At 39.9% G+C, this 16449-nt stretch overlaps 5 protein-coding genes across 10 annotated transcripts; 3 read left to right on the top strand and 2 right to left on the bottom strand.

Annotated features, from left to right (window-relative positions):
* LOC104745502 (transcription factor MYB10) lies at positions 1-1706 on the top strand. The gene is made up of 3 exons (XM_010466759.3): positions 1-240; positions 819-948; positions 1057-1706. Exons 1-3 carry the CDS (start codon positions 102-104, stop codon positions 1508-1510), a joined length of 723 nt encoding a protein of 240 aa, XP_010465061.1. The 5' UTR covers positions 1-101; the 3' UTR covers positions 1511-1706.
* Positions 1679-10575, bottom strand: LOC104748160 (protein PHOTOPERIOD-INDEPENDENT EARLY FLOWERING 1). 5 transcript variants are annotated; one of them, XM_087489719.1, is made up of 21 exons: positions 10392-10575; positions 10021-10300; positions 9846-9926; positions 9641-9748; positions 9475-9555; positions 9283-9371; positions 9059-9195; positions 8919-8989; positions 8490-8625; positions 8289-8363; positions 8146-8207; positions 7937-8059; positions 7773-7811; positions 7561-7629; positions 7405-7467; positions 4235-7313; positions 4048-4112; positions 3904-3974; positions 2985-3768; positions 2310-2821; positions 1679-2221 (listed from the first exon to the last, which is right to left on the bottom strand). In XM_087489719.1, the coding sequence occupies exons 2-21, from the start codon at positions 10117-10119 to the stop codon at positions 1840-1842; spliced, it is 6126 nt and encodes a 2041-aa protein (XP_087345845.1). In that variant the 5' UTR covers positions 10120-10300; positions 10392-10575; the 3' UTR covers positions 1679-1839. The 5 variants fall into 5 exon arrangements, with proteins under 5 accessions (XP_087345845.1, XP_087345847.1, XP_087345846.1 ...); XM_087489721.1 differs by having other exon boundaries at positions 8919-8986; positions 10392-10547; XM_087489720.1 differs by lacking the exon at positions 10392-10575 and having other exon boundaries at positions 8919-8986; positions 10021-10333.
* Positions 10576-10670: 95 nt separating this feature from the next.
* On the top strand, positions 10671-12284 carry LOC104745501 (peroxisomal 2,4-dienoyl-CoA reductase [(3E)-enoyl-CoA-producing]). 2 transcript variants are annotated; one of them, XM_087489727.1, is made up of 6 exons: positions 10671-10735; positions 10808-11091; positions 11177-11336; positions 11430-11602; positions 11701-11923; positions 12017-12284. In XM_087489727.1, the coding sequence occupies exons 2-6, from the start codon at positions 10906-10908 to the stop codon at positions 12169-12171; spliced, it is 897 nt and encodes a 298-aa protein (XP_087345853.1). In that variant the 5' UTR covers positions 10671-10735; positions 10808-10905; the 3' UTR covers positions 12172-12284. The 2 variants fall into 2 exon arrangements, with proteins under 2 accessions (XP_087345853.1, XP_087345852.1); XM_087489726.1 differs by lacking the exon at positions 10671-10735 and having other exon boundaries at positions 10763-11091.
* Positions 12285-12358: 74 nt separating this feature from the next.
* Positions 12359-15025, top strand: LOC147926293 (phosphoglycerate kinase 1, chloroplastic-like). Its single transcript, XM_087489725.1, has 6 exons — positions 12359-12908; positions 12996-13073; positions 13153-13413; positions 13528-13845; positions 14264-14422; positions 14505-15025. Exons 1-6 carry the CDS (start codon positions 12489-12491, stop codon positions 14712-14714), a joined length of 1446 nt encoding a protein of 481 aa, XP_087345851.1. The 5' UTR covers positions 12359-12488; the 3' UTR covers positions 14715-15025.
* On the bottom strand, positions 14835-16236 carry LOC104767473 (uncharacterized). Its single transcript, XM_010491493.2, has one exon. The coding sequence runs from the start codon at positions 16147-16149 to the stop codon at positions 14899-14901; it is 1251 nt and encodes a 416-aa protein (XP_010489795.2). The 5' UTR covers positions 16150-16236; the 3' UTR covers positions 14835-14898.
* Positions 16237-16449: the final 213 nt, after the last annotated feature.

The following is a 16449-nucleotide window of genomic DNA, read 5'->3' as shown; positions in this document are numbered from 1 at the left end:
TTGTGGTCTCTCGTAATTAACCCTTATATATATATGATGATGATGATGATAAGTAGTAGTTAAGTACATAAAGATTCTCTAAAAAAATTAAAGTCGGTGTGATGGGGAAAAGAAGAGCACCATGCTGTGACAAAAGCCAAGTGAGGAGAGGACCATGGAGTGATGAAGAAAGTGAAAGACTCAGAGCTTTTATCGAAAAAAATGGTCACCCGAATTGGAGATCTCTTCCCAAACTCGCTGGTATGTTCTCTACATATGACACTGCATGCTTCACTCTCTTTCTCATTTTCATTATCTCTTTCTCTCTAGTGCATAATGTTCTTTGATCTGATAAGATGCAAGATGCACTCTTTTCTTTTTCGTTAATGATGCATTTCGGTCTTGAATAAACCTTATTTTCTCTCTTTCATCGATTATTCTAATTCTAAATACTTTCTACATATTCGAACAGGTAGAAGTTACGAATTAGTGAATGTTTTGGGTCTCAATTACAATTTTGGTGACTATTTCATAAAGGTGGCATATATTTCTTTGATGAATAATAGAATATGAAGAGATGTTTAACCAGAATCTGTAACGTTCGTGTTTAATACCAAGTAATTTTCTGCTAAAAGTTAAAAGTTGAATAGGTTAGTCTCATACAAAATCTTTCGGAAGATGGGGTGAAATATCGAAATAAATGGTTAAATTGCTCAATTTTAAAAATTATTGTAAATTAAAATTTTGGTGGAACTTAAACCTCTTCCTAGTCTTATTATATGTTAAAACTTGTAGTTTATCTGGTGTTCAAAATTAATAGTGTTGTAACTTATTAATAGGATTGATGAGATGCGGAAAGAGTTGTCGTCTAAGATGGATAAACTATCTGAGACCAGGTCTCAAACGAGGCAACTTCACCAAAGAAGAGGAAGATACCATTATCCACCTTCACCAAGCTCATGGAAACAAGTAATCATGTCTCCTGTTATCTCAAATCATCATTTTCTGTGTGTGTGTGTGTACATACATTTTTAAGCAAAAAGTAGTATAATTAACAGTAGTGCATTATTTGATCAGGTGGTCTAAGATAGCATCCCACTTTCCGGGAAGAACAGACAACGAGATCAAGAATGTGTGGAACACTCATCTCAAGAAGCGATTGATGAAGAGAAAATCATCATCATTATCATCATCAGAAGATGTTACCAATCATTCAGTGTCCTCTACCTCTTCTTCCTCTTCCTCAGTATCATCAGTCTTGAAGGATGTTATTATAAACAGCGTGAAGCCTAACCAGGAAGAGGAGTTTGAGGAAATCTTTGTGGCGCAAATGGCATGCGGATTTGAGGTGAATGCACCACAATCACTAGAATGTGTCTTTGGAGATAGCCTTATCCTTCCTCCTATATCTAAACCAGACTTACTAGAGATCCATGGGAAATCAGATCACGAGTTTTGGAGCAGACTGGTTGAACCTGGGTTTGATGACTACAATGAGTGGCTCAATTTCTTGGATAACCAAACTTGCTAGAACACAGAAGGAGTTGATCCATCATGTACTGTTGCATTGTCTTTTTCTTTCTTTTAGATTAATTTAGACTACACTGAGAACTCACTGTTTTTCTAAAAGCTAGAGAATTTGGAAACTAGAATGTAAACGAGTCAGAAGCTAAATTGTTGGCATTATTATACAGTACGGTGGGGATAAAAATCATATTTGAGATTAGATATTTTGATGAAACACAAAAACCTACGAAGCTGTCACTTTCTGCTTTACAAAAGATTTTGCCCCATCAAAAGTGGTTAAGAAAATGATCATCCACAATCATCAGCAGTTTTACTTTTACAAAAAGGCTTTTACTACTCTATTTCTGAGATTTCCGAAGCTAATGAGCAATCATCAAGGCCTGAGGTAAAGAATGGATCATACCACTGTGAACAACTTATCATCTCTATCTCTTCTTCTAAAACCGCCTTCTCCTCAACCTCCTCATCCTCCCTATCCGCAGGTGTGAAATCAAACTTGAGATTTGGGTCATTTGGCCTAACCCATGCCACTTCTGTTTGCTCTGCTAAGAGCTTGCGCTGTTTGCTTTTTGAAGACTTGGCTGAGTCTGCGACGGATAGCTTATGTTTCCCCAGGGACTGTGCTTTCGTGCCTGTTCTTGACTTCAGATCATTGGCTGGGAACGTGTTTGAAGCCCATCCAAGTGAATCTTCAATACAAGCATTTGCAGCATTCCTACAAAACAAGATCATCAATTCGTTAGTGACTAATTACTGCTCTCAAAATTATCAGAGGACAAATCGAACATATCAGCTTTCCAAACCTGTAACGGTTCTCTGCAGCAACCCTAGAACCTTTTAGAACATCTTCCCCTGGGGGTTCGTTCACATAATTTAATGAATCTGACCCATCAATGGACACACTTATCATGGGTGGAAACTGCGTCAGGGAATCATCATAACCACGTGGGGGGAATTCCAAGGTTAAGTCTAACTCCACTTTATTGATAGGTTGATCCTCCTGCAACCTCGAACGGGAAGCAGTATTGTTTGGCTGACTCGTGCTGGAATCCTGGAGAGCGGCTTCTAACAACTTTCTACTTAAGCTGGTGATCTTCATCCCCTGCCAAGGCTTTCTAGCTATATCCTGAGAGTGATTCACGGAGCCGATAAACTGTCTATTGAAAATGGGATTGCTTAAGGAGAGCAGTTGTTCATTCCCTGTCCGGGTCGACGTCCTCCAAATTGATGACAGCAAGCAAGAAAAATGTTTTTGTAGGAGCATCTCTGTATCTGGCTGCTCAGCTGCAACATTTAAGAGTGTCCGAATATTTTCCTGCAACAAAAGTGTGATATTAGTGAAAAGCATCTCCTTTCCATTATCATTGTCTTCACTTGATTAAAAAGGACCAAACTGTTTTGATCTTTCCCAAATTCATCACTACTTTAATGCCTGTTAGTGAGAAGCTAACCTAACGCTATGCCATAATCAACCTTACCTCAGTGACTTTCAGGAGTGCCTTCCCAGAACCTGTGTTGAGGTTCTTCTCGTTCACTGCACTGTCGGAAGCAGACATAATATGTCGTTGGATAAGCTCTCTATATCTCTCACAACAAAATGCAGGATGGCGATACCGTCCCCTGTAAGCCCCACCAGCTGTCATTCCATAAAGAGTTCCGCTAACAAAACTCCAATTAGGCCCATATTCATGAACCATGGCACACAATATAGCATCTTCCTGGGGCAGCCAAGAATCAGGCGAGGGAACACAGTCTCTAGACCACAGATTCCCTTTCTTTAGCTTCTCTGGCTTGATCATAAGAACACGCTTTATTGGCATGGAAGTGATGGATTTTTTCCCTATAGTTTTACCCCTGCTCGTCAGTTTCATTTCATTATCAACAACCATACTGTCAGGCGGCTTTGATGGTTCCAGTTCATCATGTAGAGCACTTGGTTGTTTGTATTTGATATCTGAATTCGGAAGAGATTTCTTGTGCTTCTTTGCTTTCTTCTTCGAAGTATTCTCTTCTTCGGTGTCAACAATTAAATCTCTTTTCTTGCCTTTCATATGCATCCGCGAAAGCGGTGTAACCATATCTGAGTCACTGCTACTCACATAGGAGAATTCATCATTATCATCATCAGTCGAATCTTCAACTTTCACAATGGACTTCACATGTTTTGGTTCGGCAGCCAGTGATCCTTTCTTCAGGGATTTATATTTGGCTTTCTTCGCTTTTTTCTTCTTCTTAGACTTTGGTACATGAGGAGTTTCATTCCTGAGGAAAAGAATGGTTTAATTAATCTACTTGTTTTGATTACTTGTTTTATCAATGATGAAATATAATTTTCAACAGCAATGTCATAAATAAATCATATTGACAATGAACTGTGTGGACTCAGAAGTGTCTTACTGTATCAAATCCATTTCAGCCATCTCAGCAGCTTCCCTCTCTCTAGCTTCATTTTCCAAATCTTCCATCAACTACAAACATATAAGTAAATACGTGAACAAGCTGAAATTCATGACACACGGTAGATGCAGTAATTAATCTCACCTGATGCTGAGCTAAGACTTCCACTTGCTGCCTGTATGCTTCGGTTGCAAAATCAGCATCCCATTCTGAAAATAGCATTAACATCTCATGTGAGCTAAAAACCAGGTCATGGATTAACATTATACAAATTGTCAGTTAAGTAGGAATACTATTATTGGATTGAATGTGCAAAAAAGGGTACACTTACTCTCATAAACAAGAGGCTCTTCCCCATCATCAATCTCAGCTTCCATTTCGTCCTTGTACTTTTCAATGTGGTCAAGTTCCCATTCTTTCTCTTCGAACCCCGCTTCATTTTCCATTGCCGAATCACCAATGATGGGGTCCCAAAGCTCTAAAAATCTAATTGCATATCTATCAATTGGACGTAGCTGATTCTCAAAAGATGAGATAGCTTGTCCAGCAGCAGCGGCTGCTGCAGCCATTTGCTTGACATCATCTAATACATCAGTGTCATCTTCTTGGCTTGAAGTAGTGATGACAGCTCTCTCATCCCTGGTATCACTATGTAACAATGGAATATCTTCTTTTGTCGACCCTGATGCAACTAAACCTTGATCAACAGGCTCATCAGCCTTTAGGTCATCTTCATTTACTAGCTCATCGTCTTCTGGTCTCTCAACAGGTTCTTCTGTAAACTCTTGATTGTCCACAGCTTCTTCTTGTTCTACTCTTTTGAGAGCCATATAATCTGCCTCATCTTCCGCCTGTTTTAAAGCAGCCTCAACATCTGCATTTGACAGAGGTACCTCCGCCCCACAATTCTTGCTTGTTTCCTTTTCATCCTTTGTAGTCAGAGCCTTATGCCCAGTGAACAACTCCATGGGATCAAGCTTCTTAAAAAATTCGGTGTTATACTCACCGTTTTGAATTACTAGGTTATCAAGCGCACGCTTCTGGTTTGCTTTCTTTAAGATATTCTCCTCAATGGTGCTCTCACTTATCAACCGGTATATATGGACTTCACGTGTCTGACCTATCCTGTGGCACCGATCTTGAGCTTGTTGGTCCATAGCAGGATTCCAGTCACTGTCATAGAATATAACTGTGTCCGCACCCACAAGATTGATGCCAACACCCCCACTTCGGGTTGACAAAATGAAAAGAAAGATTTTGGGATTTGTATTAAACCGCTGCATTAACGTCTGCCTCTCTTCTGGAGGGGTAGAACCATCAAGACGCATGTAGGTATAACCATATAAATTAATGAAAGCCTCCAAGATGTCAAGCATCTTGGTCATTTGCGTGAATATCAACGCCCTGTGACCCCCAAATTTTAATTTCCTCAATAACATAGCAAGCTCCTGCAGCTTACCACAATCAAACTGTATCAGTCGCCTATCTGGAAAATATACTTGGCTCCGAACAATTGCAGGTCTAATCGGAGACAAAAGAGGTGACAATAAATCTGTAACTTTTTCCTTGTATGATGGACTAAGAAAAACAGGAGAGTCACTACGGCTGCACCAGCAAGCAGGTGAAGGTACTCGTGCAGCTGGAATCGCAAATGTGAAAGCTTCAACTAGCTCAATTATCTTCTGAAAGCGCTCGATCGGTGAAAGAACTATGTCAGCGAGGGTTGAGGAATACATGTAAGATGAACGATTAGCTTTAAGATGGTGTATATCATCGAGAGGACCCTTAATAGTTAAAAGAGTTCTCAGAGATGTAGAGTAAGTCGGCTTTCTCTGGCATCTCAAAGAATTCCACCATGCAATGGCTGCTGCCCGATCCTTAGTTTCTTTAACCCTTTCCTCAAAGATGGCCTTACGTATTTCTTCAAAAATATTCGTCCCTTGCAGATTTTTGCGGTTTTTCGAACTCAAAGGGATTGCTTCTGGATCATCTTTCAAGTCCACACGCTGCTTGATTAATTCTGAGGGAGTTGAAATAGCTTTAATCTCATCCCCTTCCCAAGAAGTCATCGAAAAATCAAGATGTGTGAATAAGAATCCCAAAGCCTCAAGATCAACCTTGGAAAACGGACTTTCCAAAAGCAGCGAACAGATTGTTGAACTCAACTGCATATCAATGCCAGCCATATCAAAAGAACTTACAATAGGACGACCCTCAAAGAGATCAGGATGATTACACACTTTCCGTAACTGCATAATGATACTTATCATCCCAAAAAAGCTTCCACTGTTAAGTGTAGCCTGTGTTTCTGTGCTTGCTATGAAGTCTTCATACAAGTTGCGCTGCCTCTTAGACAGTCTACAGAAAATAACATGCTCATGTTTTGAAGGAAGTTGCTTCTCCACGTCCCTTTTTAAGCGCCGTAGAAGAAAAGGACGGAGGACATTATGTAAGCGATCAATAACTTCTTTGTTGATTTTCTCTTGTCCCTCAACCATCCCTGCTATCGGGTTACAGAACCAATCTTTGAATTCCTGGTGAGACTGAAAGACATGTGGCATCAGGAAATGCATAAGTGACCACAATTCCATAAGATCATTCTGCAGCGGTGTACCAGTCAACAAAATTCTGCGTTTAGAATTGAAGTTCAATAGTGTTTGCCATCTCTGAGACTTCCAATTCTTAATTAAATGGGCTTCGTCAAGAATCAAGTATTTCCACTTCTTGCGCTTGAACATTTTACTGTCCTGAATAACTAGCCTATAGGTTGTTATGCATACATGAAATGAGTTAAGCTTCATCCATCCTTGTCTCTTGAGTTTCCGCTCCTTTGCACTCCCAAAGTAGGTGAGTATCTTAAATGCAGGACACCACTTAAGAAACTCAGTTTCCCAATTAAGCATCACACTTGTTGGAACCACAATCAGATGGGGACCCCATATCCCCTTATCACATGCAAGGTGTGCTAGAAGAGCAATGGTCATAATTGTCTTTCCAAGACCCATTTCATCAGCTAGAATCCCGTTCAATCTTTTCTCATACATCGTGACAAGCCAGTCCAAACCAATGTGTTGGTACTCACGCAGAGAATGCTTGAGCAGAAACGGCAGTTTCGTTCGAACTTTTGTTGTAGAGTACGTAAATCCAGTTGGCTGCGCAGATCTTGCTGCTGCTGCTGCATCAGCAATTTTATCACTACTGTCTTTACCATTGTCTTCTGTTATTTCATGGGATGTGCCATCAACTATTTCTGCGCAAGGATTTGGATCTGGCTTACATTCTGTTGAATCAACGTTTTCATCATCTGAATTAGCTTGCTGCTTATTTTCGTGAGAGTCTACACCAGAATCTTCAGACTGAGCACATGAATACTCAGATTCATCCTCAGAAATATCCTTGTCACCGCAATCCTATCACAGGAAACTTGAGTTTCAGAAAAAAAAAAAAAAAAAAACAGTAAACACTACTGAAAACATGCACACAGGAGACTTAAAAGCATACCTCCTTATACCTTGCGAGCAGCTCTTCAATAGGCATTTCACTCTCTTTTTGCAGCAGAGAAATCTGCAGTACAAGGGGAAATTTCTGTTTGTAAACTCTCTAGCTAATAACGTTTTTCATGTTACAAGAAAACAGAATAATTAATAGATTTGTCACCTCTTCGACATGGTCTTCATTATCTGCTTTCGCTAATTCCTCTTCGACAGAAAGTGTTGTCTCATCATCCTGCACCAAAAGAGCAGATATACAACTTTGAATCTATATGCTTGTTCAAAACTTTCTTCCACAAGAGCCTAGGCTAAGAGGATCAAGTTAAAAGAGAAAAGTTTTAAAATGACTGATCTCTGGCATTTGATGAGATGACTGACCTTTTCCTCACCAGTGGCAACAACAAAGTCGACATCTTCCTGCACATATTACAATCAGTGACACATCAAGTTTGTCATTAGTCAGAACCAGATGCTAATTGCAACGAAGAACATCATTAAGGTCTCCTGACAAATGATCCACAAATGAGATCAGATCCAGTTACCTGTTCATCGTTAAAATCGTAAGTATGATCTTCCTTTCTGGACTTCGCAGAAGCAGTCGTCGTGCCTGGCTCGAGGTCATGAGAATGGGTCTTGGGTATTGCCAAACGACCGCAGCTATCATTCTGCAAATAAAGGATATATATTACATTTGAGCCAGAATTTCGATGACAAATCAGATAATGGGATTTTAAAAAGACATACAACTTACAGAACGACGAACACTTGGGCTCTTTTCAGTTTCTTCAGAAGCAGTAAGATTGTTCATGTCTTCTGCAAATGTCAAATGGGAAGAGGAAGTCAAAGAGAAGTTGCATTGCTTTCAATACATTATAGGGACTTAATACCACTCACCCTCTCCATGATCTTGATCTACTGAGGCCAGTTTGTCTCCACTTTCATCATTTTCTGGGCTGGTTTCTCGGCTGACTGAGGGATCAAAATAAATTAAACAAAAAGAGGATGCAATTCAAATAGTTGACAGTTATTGAGGATACATCAAAATATATAAGGAAAAAAAAAAGGTCAACGAATAAAAAGCAGAGTTATCCCAACCTCTCCCAGCAGTATAACGTCTGAGCAGCTCCTCAACCGGTAGATCCACTTCATCTCGCAAAGCTTCCAACTCTTCCTGTCTTTCCCGTTTGGTAAAGTGTTTTTCATCCTCCTCAATAGTATTTTCATCATCTTCCTAAGTGTAATTGTGGGTTTAAAATGAGATATGGAACATATCACTCCTCAAAGATAAGAGATAAATGAGCAAACAATAATCACTTCTATCTCCACAGAAACTATTCAAAACTAGAATATAGCCTATATGTTGGGTGCAGGCTAGTGTCATGACAAAACGTAAAAATTTCCTTGACAACAAGATCAAGCTATTCCTTACTTTTCTCTGAGGTGCTGGTAGATTCAAACTGTGATACACAGTAATTTCAAATAAGTAGTAAAACAAAAATAAAAAGAAGATTAAGTGAAACTCACGGTCTCATCCTCGGATTTTAGATCATAATCCTCATCGATTTCAGGACTTTCTGATTCAAGACCTGCAGCTACTGCGTCAAAAGATTGTTAGGATCCACTTACACTTGACAATAATGCTGTGTGAGTAATAGGGTGCTCACAACAATTTATCTCTGGAGGTATCTGTTCTGCCATCTCCTCATCACTTTTCAACTCCATAGCCGGCAGAGTTTTTGGAGGACTACTATGTCCTTCTTTATAAGGTTCCACTAAATTTTCTGCCAACATGGTTGAGTACCTAACATAACCAAACAGGTTAAATTTAGTTCTTTTAAATATGTTCCAGAATATATAAAAAACTGTGTAAGAAACATTCCGTAGTAACCTCTCGGTTTGGCCTAACAGAAACTCAAGTTGCTTGTCCATCGCCTTCTTCTTTTTCTCATTGCGTACCAGCTGATGCTTGTAAAGCACCTATAAAGTTGCCAGACCACACAGAACAACAGGTTTCAGAAACACAGAAGTTATATCAAACCTTAAATTTCAAGTCCAGGGAAGAGAAAAGTAAAAGAATTACCAGCTTCTCAACTTTCATCCAAAACTTTTTCATGTCTTTCGAGATATTAAGAGCTACTTTTCGTAACCGCTGCTCTTCTTCCTGTAAGAAGCAATAATGTCAACTAAAAACTAATGCTAGAGAGTGTAAGTACTCTTTCAGAGAAAAGAGAGAAAGAGAAAAGAACCTTTAGCTTCCTTTCTTCCCTAGATTCCTGATCAAGCATGCCTTTACTAGCCCTCAAAGCAACCTTCTTCGCCTGCGCCAGCTTCCACTTCCTCTCGGACTCAAAGTCCTAAACAAAAACGTCACCAATTAGAAGAGAATAGAAACAGCATGCATGCATACCAATCCTAGCTGAATGATAACAAAGTAGCACTCTTTCTACTAACCTTTGAAAGCCAAGCCATCTCTTCCAAAACATGGTCCCAATGAGTTTTAGCGCGACGTGGTTCTTTAGGAGCTTCGAGCGTCTGTAAAACAAAAAACCGTCAACACACTAAGCTCAAAGACTGGAAGAAAGAAGATGAACTCAAAAAGCGTAAAGATGAAAACTTGGAAACTAACCTTCTGGCGCTTAGCTTTATACTCATTATCAGGTTTAGATTTCCCACTTTTGGAAGCCATTACTATATCAGGTTTAGATTTCCCACCTTTAGACGCCATTACTAACGCCCTCAGAAGAAGAAGAAGACTAGAGACTGCAGAATGCAAACAGAGACACTCCACAAGGTCCCCGAAATTAGGGTTTCAACTTCAACGCGATAAAACCAACGCAACGATTTCATCACTCACCAAAAACATCACAGGGTTTCCAAATCTCAAAACTTTAACCGACTAATCTTAGCTGAACCCAAAAAAAAAAAAAAAAAAAAAGTTATCTCGAAATCGAAAGGGGAAGAACGAATTAGGTTTCTTTTATCAAATTTATTTCTCACTTCATTCTTTACTTAAAAGAAAGATGTGATTTTTGAGATCGAGATAACAACAATGACAGAGATACGAAAATAGGTTGAAGCTTTGGTTGTGAGAATCTTTAATAGTTAATCGAAGAAGGAGCTTTGAGAGAGAGAGACGAAGCGAGCTCGCGGCGCAGATAGATCAACTCATAACCAAAAAAAAAACACCCTTTTTCTATTTTACTTTAAATTAAATTATTTATTAATAATTATTTTTAAAAAATATATATTTAAAAATAATTAAATAGTATTAGTTTTGGGTTATTATTATTAAATCTTTGCGAGAGATAACGAAAAAGCTGACTGTGAATCGTCGTCATTAGGTAACAAATTTGTGATTAGAGAAAGATGATATTTTTCTAATTTTGTAATTAAATCAGAATGTTTGGTAAAAGGTGAGTAAGAAGGAGACACGCAAGAGCGAGTGGCTCTAAATTTGTTTTGTTGCCATTTTCCGAATTTGCGAGTGTGTGTGTGTGTGTGTGTGGTGGTAATGGAGTCTCCGTTCAAACCTGATGTGATCAAAGGTAAGGTAGCTCTAATCACCGGCGGCGGATCCGGTATCGGTTTTGAGATCTCTTCTCAGTTCGGCAAACATGGAGGTTCTATCGCTATCATGGGACGCCGGAAGCAAGTTCTCGACGATGCTGTTAACGCTCTCCGATCTCTTGGGATTCAGGTAATTGTAATTCTCTCTCTCTCTCTCTCTCTTTCTTGATTTGTATTGAGGATTTTTGTCTGATGTTTGTATATATATATATAAGGCTATTGGATTGGAAGGTGATGTTCGTAAGCATGAGGATGCGAAAAGAGTTGTGGAATCAACTTTTCAGCAATTTAGTAAAATTGATGTTCTTGTTAACGCTGCTGCTGGCAATTTCTTGGCTGCTGCTGAGGATTTGTCTCCTAATGGCTTCAGAACAGGTTCAACTTTTTGATTAATGATTTGAGATGAATTGTGCCTGAGATTTTGAGTGTTGTGTTAGCTGAAGGAAACGTTTTTGTTTATGTGTGTAGTCTTGGACATTGATGCAGTAGGAACATTCAACATGTGTCACGCAGCACTTAAGTATCTTAAGAAAGATGGCCCTGGGAGAGACTCATCCAGTGGTGGTGGTTCGATTATTAACATAAGTGCTACTTTGCACTACACCGCTTCTTGGTACCAAATTCATGTTTCTGCTGCCAAGGTAATTCCTTTTTCTGGTTAGGAAATCAAGAACTGAGTAACTGGAATGTAGCAAATGTAGCAAATGGGAATCTTAGGAGTTTTGAAACTTGGAAACAGGCTGCAGTTGATGCAACGACAAGAAACTTGGCATTGGAGTGGGGAACTGACTACGATATTAGAGTGAACGGGATTGCACCAGGTCCCATTGGAGGTACACCGGGAATGAGTAAACTTGTACCTGAAGAGATTGAAAACAAAACCCGAGAGTACATGCCTCTTTATAAACTCGGAGACAAGTGGGATATCGCAATGGCTGCGCTCTACCTCAGCTGTGATTCTGGTATGCTGCTGAGTTAAAATCACTGTCTTTTAGTATAAAACATATAAATGGGTAGATGCTGATTATAATACATTGCCTGATTTGTTTAAACAGGGAAATATGTGAACGGACTGACAATGGTGGTAGATGGAGGACTGTGGCTTAGCAAACCTCGCCATTTGCCCAAAGAAGCTGTGAAGCAACTCTCTCGTGCGGTGGAGAAGAGGTCCAGGGCCAAGCCTGTTGGTCTGCCAACCAGCAAGCTTTAGTTCATTTGTGTGTCTGATCTCATATAAAATTGTATTGGGTTATTGAATTACATTTGGAAACAGAGAAAATGGTATTATGATTACGCACAATAAAATAGTATTCTTTTACAAAATGTAGAAAAATAGTGCCAAAACAGTAAACAAATCTGTGAGCATAAAGGTGAAAGCTTTAGAACCTCTCATCAGTGATAAGACAAAAAATATTCCAATCTCTCTCTCCCTAAAAACCCAATAGCCAAGAGAACATTGTGAGTCACTCTCTCTCTCTCTGTTTCTCATCTTCTCCTCATCTTTTGTTTATCTCCTTTGTGATCCACATGGCTTCAGCCGCCGCAAGTCCCGCATTTTCACTCCTTAAGTCAACCAGCGGCGTTGCTTCCTCCGCCGCAACTCGTGCGCGCGCCTCCCTTTTGCCGATCCCATCCACCTCTGTTTCCGCGCGTCCTCTTGGCTTCTCCGCCACTCTCGATGCCCGTCGTTTCTCTCTCCACGTTGCTTCAAAGGTTGAATCAGTACGCGGTAAAGGGAGCAGAGGAGTTGTTTCTATGGCGAAGAAGAGCGTTGGAGATCTGACCTCAGCTGATTTGAAAGGGAAGAAGGTTTTCGTGAGAGCTGATCTCAATGTACCTCTCGATGATAACCAGACTATCACCGATGATACTAGAATCCGTGCAGCTATTCCAACGATCAAGTATCTGATTGACAATGGTGCTAAAGTCATCCTCTCCACTCATCTGGTAACATTCCCACACACACACTCTATGCATTTGAATTCTCCATTGACCGAACTAAATTTGAAAACTTTATACGTTTTGATCTTTCAGGGAAGGCCAAAGGGAGTCACACCAAAGTTTAGTTTGGCTCCACTTGTGCCTAGACTCTCTGAGCTTCTTGGTATTCAGGTAAAAGTTCGTGTTTTTGTCTCGCTAATGAATCATCTTCCATGGCTTGAGAGAGTTTTGTTGACGGTGAATTTTGCAGGTCACGAAAGCTGATGATTGTATTGGTCCGGAAGTGGAAAGCTTGGTGGCTGCTCTTCCTGAAGGTGGAGTTTTGCTTCTTGAGAACGTCAGGTTTTACAAGGAGGAAGAGAAGAACGATCCTGAGTTTGCCAAGAAGCTTGCTGCATTAGCTGACCTCTATGTCAATGATGCTTTCGGAACTGCTCACAGAGCTCATGCTTCTACCGAAGGAGTCACTAAGTTCTTGAAGCCTTCGGTTGCTGGTTTCCTTCTACAAAAGGTTATTTATTGATAGAGAGATTCTACTTTTTCTTTGATTGCCAATTCAGCATGAAAGCATCGTTGCTACATTGATACCATGAACTTATTTGTTTACTTCTTTCTATAACTACAGGAGCTAGACTACCTTGTGGGCGCTGTTTCATCCCCAAAGAGACCATTTGCAGCCATAGTGGGTGGATCCAAGGTCTCATCCAAGATTGGAGTTATTGAATCGCTTCTGGAGAAGTGTGATATCCTTCTTCTTGGTGGTGGAATGATCTTTACATTCTACAAGGCACAAGGTCTTTCAGTTGGTTCGTCCCTTGTTGAAGAAGACAAACTCGAATTGGCTACAGAACTCCTTGCCAAAGCTAAGGCCAAAGGAGTGTCTCTTTTGTTGCCAACAGATGTTGTTGTTGCTGACAAATTTGCTCCTGATGCCAACAGCAAGGTCTGTCTCTCTCATCTCTCAATTGCTTAAAGCTTGGCAGTTTACTAGTTTATATTATGGGTGATGATAGTGAAAAGAAAAATGGGAATGGGGTTTTTGTAAGACTTTTCTCTGCTTAGATTGTTAGACAAACTCTTTTGACTGGTCTACTACTTAATCTAAAAGAACAAAGAGAAAAAGATTTGCTCCTTCAAAAGCTGAATTTTAAACTCTAAGAGTAAAAGAGATTTGGTAAGCCAGAGAGATTTGGGAAGCCAGTAAGTTGTGCTCCTGTTTAAGCATGGTGCTCTATGTAAACTCGTTTGGTTTGTTCTTGCTTGATGATCTAAAAGAGATGTGTGAGAAGTAGAATTATTAAATATTTGATTTTTCTAAAGCTTTGTGTTCTGAGCAAAGAATGTGATGTGGATGTCTGTAGATCGTGCCTGCATCAGGCATTGAAGACGGATGGATGGGATTGGACATCGGTCCAGACTCTATCAAAACTTTCAACGAAGCTCTGGACACAACACAAACAGTCATTTGGAATGGACCTATGGGAGTTTTCGAGATGGAAAAGTTTGCAGCTGGAACAGAGGTAAGAAAGTGATTCCTCGTATAGAATAAACATATGGTAGATGAATAATAGATTTTTAAGTTGTGGATTATGGTTGTTGCAGGCGGTAGCGAATAAACTAGCAGAGCTAAGTGGAAAGGGAGTGACAACAATAATAGGAGGAGGAGACTCAGTGGCTGCAGTGGAGAAAGTAGGAGTAGCAGGAGTCATGAGTCACATCTCCACTGGTGGTGGAGCCAGCTTGGAGCTGTTGGAAGGCAAAGTACTTCCCGGTGTTACCGCCCTTGATGAAGCTATCCCAGTCACCGTTTAGAAACCCTTACCATTGATGAGGCAAACACTGTATACTTACAGAGTTTCTTTCGCTGTAAATCTACATATTCAACGCTTGACTTTTTAATTTTTATCAGAGACAGAGACTCGTTCCCCGAAATAAAAAAAAACTCATTAAATATCTGAAAAATTACAAAAAGGTAAGAAAAGAGATAGAGCAGACACTAATAATCGAAAGGCAAGTACTTGCTCAAGAAGCTAAGGTTTTTGGATGTCTTCTTGATACCATCGGACTTTTTAGTGTAGGTTGGGTAGTAGGGAGATGTAGAACCATAGTAGTAATCGCTTAAGGTATACTCTTTCTCTTTCATCTTCTCCAGCTCTGCTTTCAGTTCACTGTTGAGAAGATGCTCACAATAAGCTTTATTGTCTACAAACGCAGTGTACACCTTCCAGAACATTTTCTTGTCCCTCTCCTTTTCCATGTCAAACTCTTCCATCAAGTTCCGCAGAATCAACGGCCCCTTCTTCCTAAAGAAACCTTTTACGAAATCTTGAAACCCAGCGAGCGGCCGTTCCATCATATCTAGCATCTGGTGACATGACTTGTTGGTGTTCATCAACACAATGTCTTGAATGTGGAGAAACACATCTAAGATGTTGTAGCGGAGCTTTACTCTCAATGACCTTTGGGAGTCAAGAGTGGTCAAAGGAAGGCCATACGGATGGTAATAGAAACTCGGTGCTCCATATGGATACTCGGTAGGGAACAAGAGGTCGAAGAAGTACAAACTGTGATAATGATGAGAATCAGTCACGGTTACAGCAACCCTCATGAGCTCTTTTCTTTCTTGATAAGTTCTCACGAAGAAGCTGACTCCTTTCTTCTCCTTCAAGGCTAATCCTCTCTCAAGAATCACCAACTCTCGCTCCACGGCCCCGGTCGAGCAAACGCAGCAGCAAGAATTGTAACAGCAACGGTACTTGTAGAAGTGATGGTCTCGTGGAGCGTCTCCATCAACAGCTTCCAACTTTCTGAATCTTTTGAAGTTCAGATCCACTTTGTCTCCCAACTCCATGATCTCTTTCTCGAAGATATCAACCACGAAGTAACTGTTCTTCCCAAAAAGAACGACGTCACCCACCTTTTCTTCTTCTGGTTCCGGTTTAGACTCACGTACACGTTTTAGGGATTCAACTTTTTCCTCCTCTGTAGTAGAAGGAAAAGCCCAAACTTTCTCCGCACGTCTCATGAAGTTATGAGCAGATCTTGACCTTAACTTGTCTGAATGTAGCACTCTAGGTTTATCTCCTGCTCGATCATCATCATCATGATCAGAGTCACAGCTGATACCTTGTTCGTGTGGCTCTTGGGAAAGATTAATAACACCAGCTCGATCATCATCATAATCATGATTAGAGTCACTGCCTTGTTCGTATGGCTCTCCGAAGAGATTAGTAATAAAAAAACTCATGATTTTGCTTTCTCTAACTTAAGTTCTTTAAGCCCTCTCCTAAATATATTTATCTTGGAGAGAGCTAAAATAAACAAATTTTCATATCTGATCAGGAAAAAAAAAAGAGTAAAACCCTAAGAATTAAAGGATAACATTGGGATCTTATTTATGTAGATCCTGAACAAAATTGTCAAATTGTCAAATATGATTTTGAGCCTTATTTTTAGCGTGTTTTAGCGTGTTTCTCTAATTGATAACTTTATTAACAAAACTTGTTATGATTTACTTTCCTTAATATCATTATTTAGCTATACATTA

The sequence above is a fragment of the Camelina sativa genome, chromosome 15 (genome assembly GCF_030686135.1).
Source record: "Camelina sativa cultivar CO46 ecotype springtype chromosome 15, ASM3068613v1".
In the NCBI taxonomy this organism is placed as follows: domain Eukaryota; kingdom Viridiplantae; phylum Streptophyta; class Magnoliopsida; order Brassicales; family Brassicaceae; genus Camelina; species Camelina sativa.
This window is presented reverse-complemented; position numbering and strand designations above follow the sequence as displayed.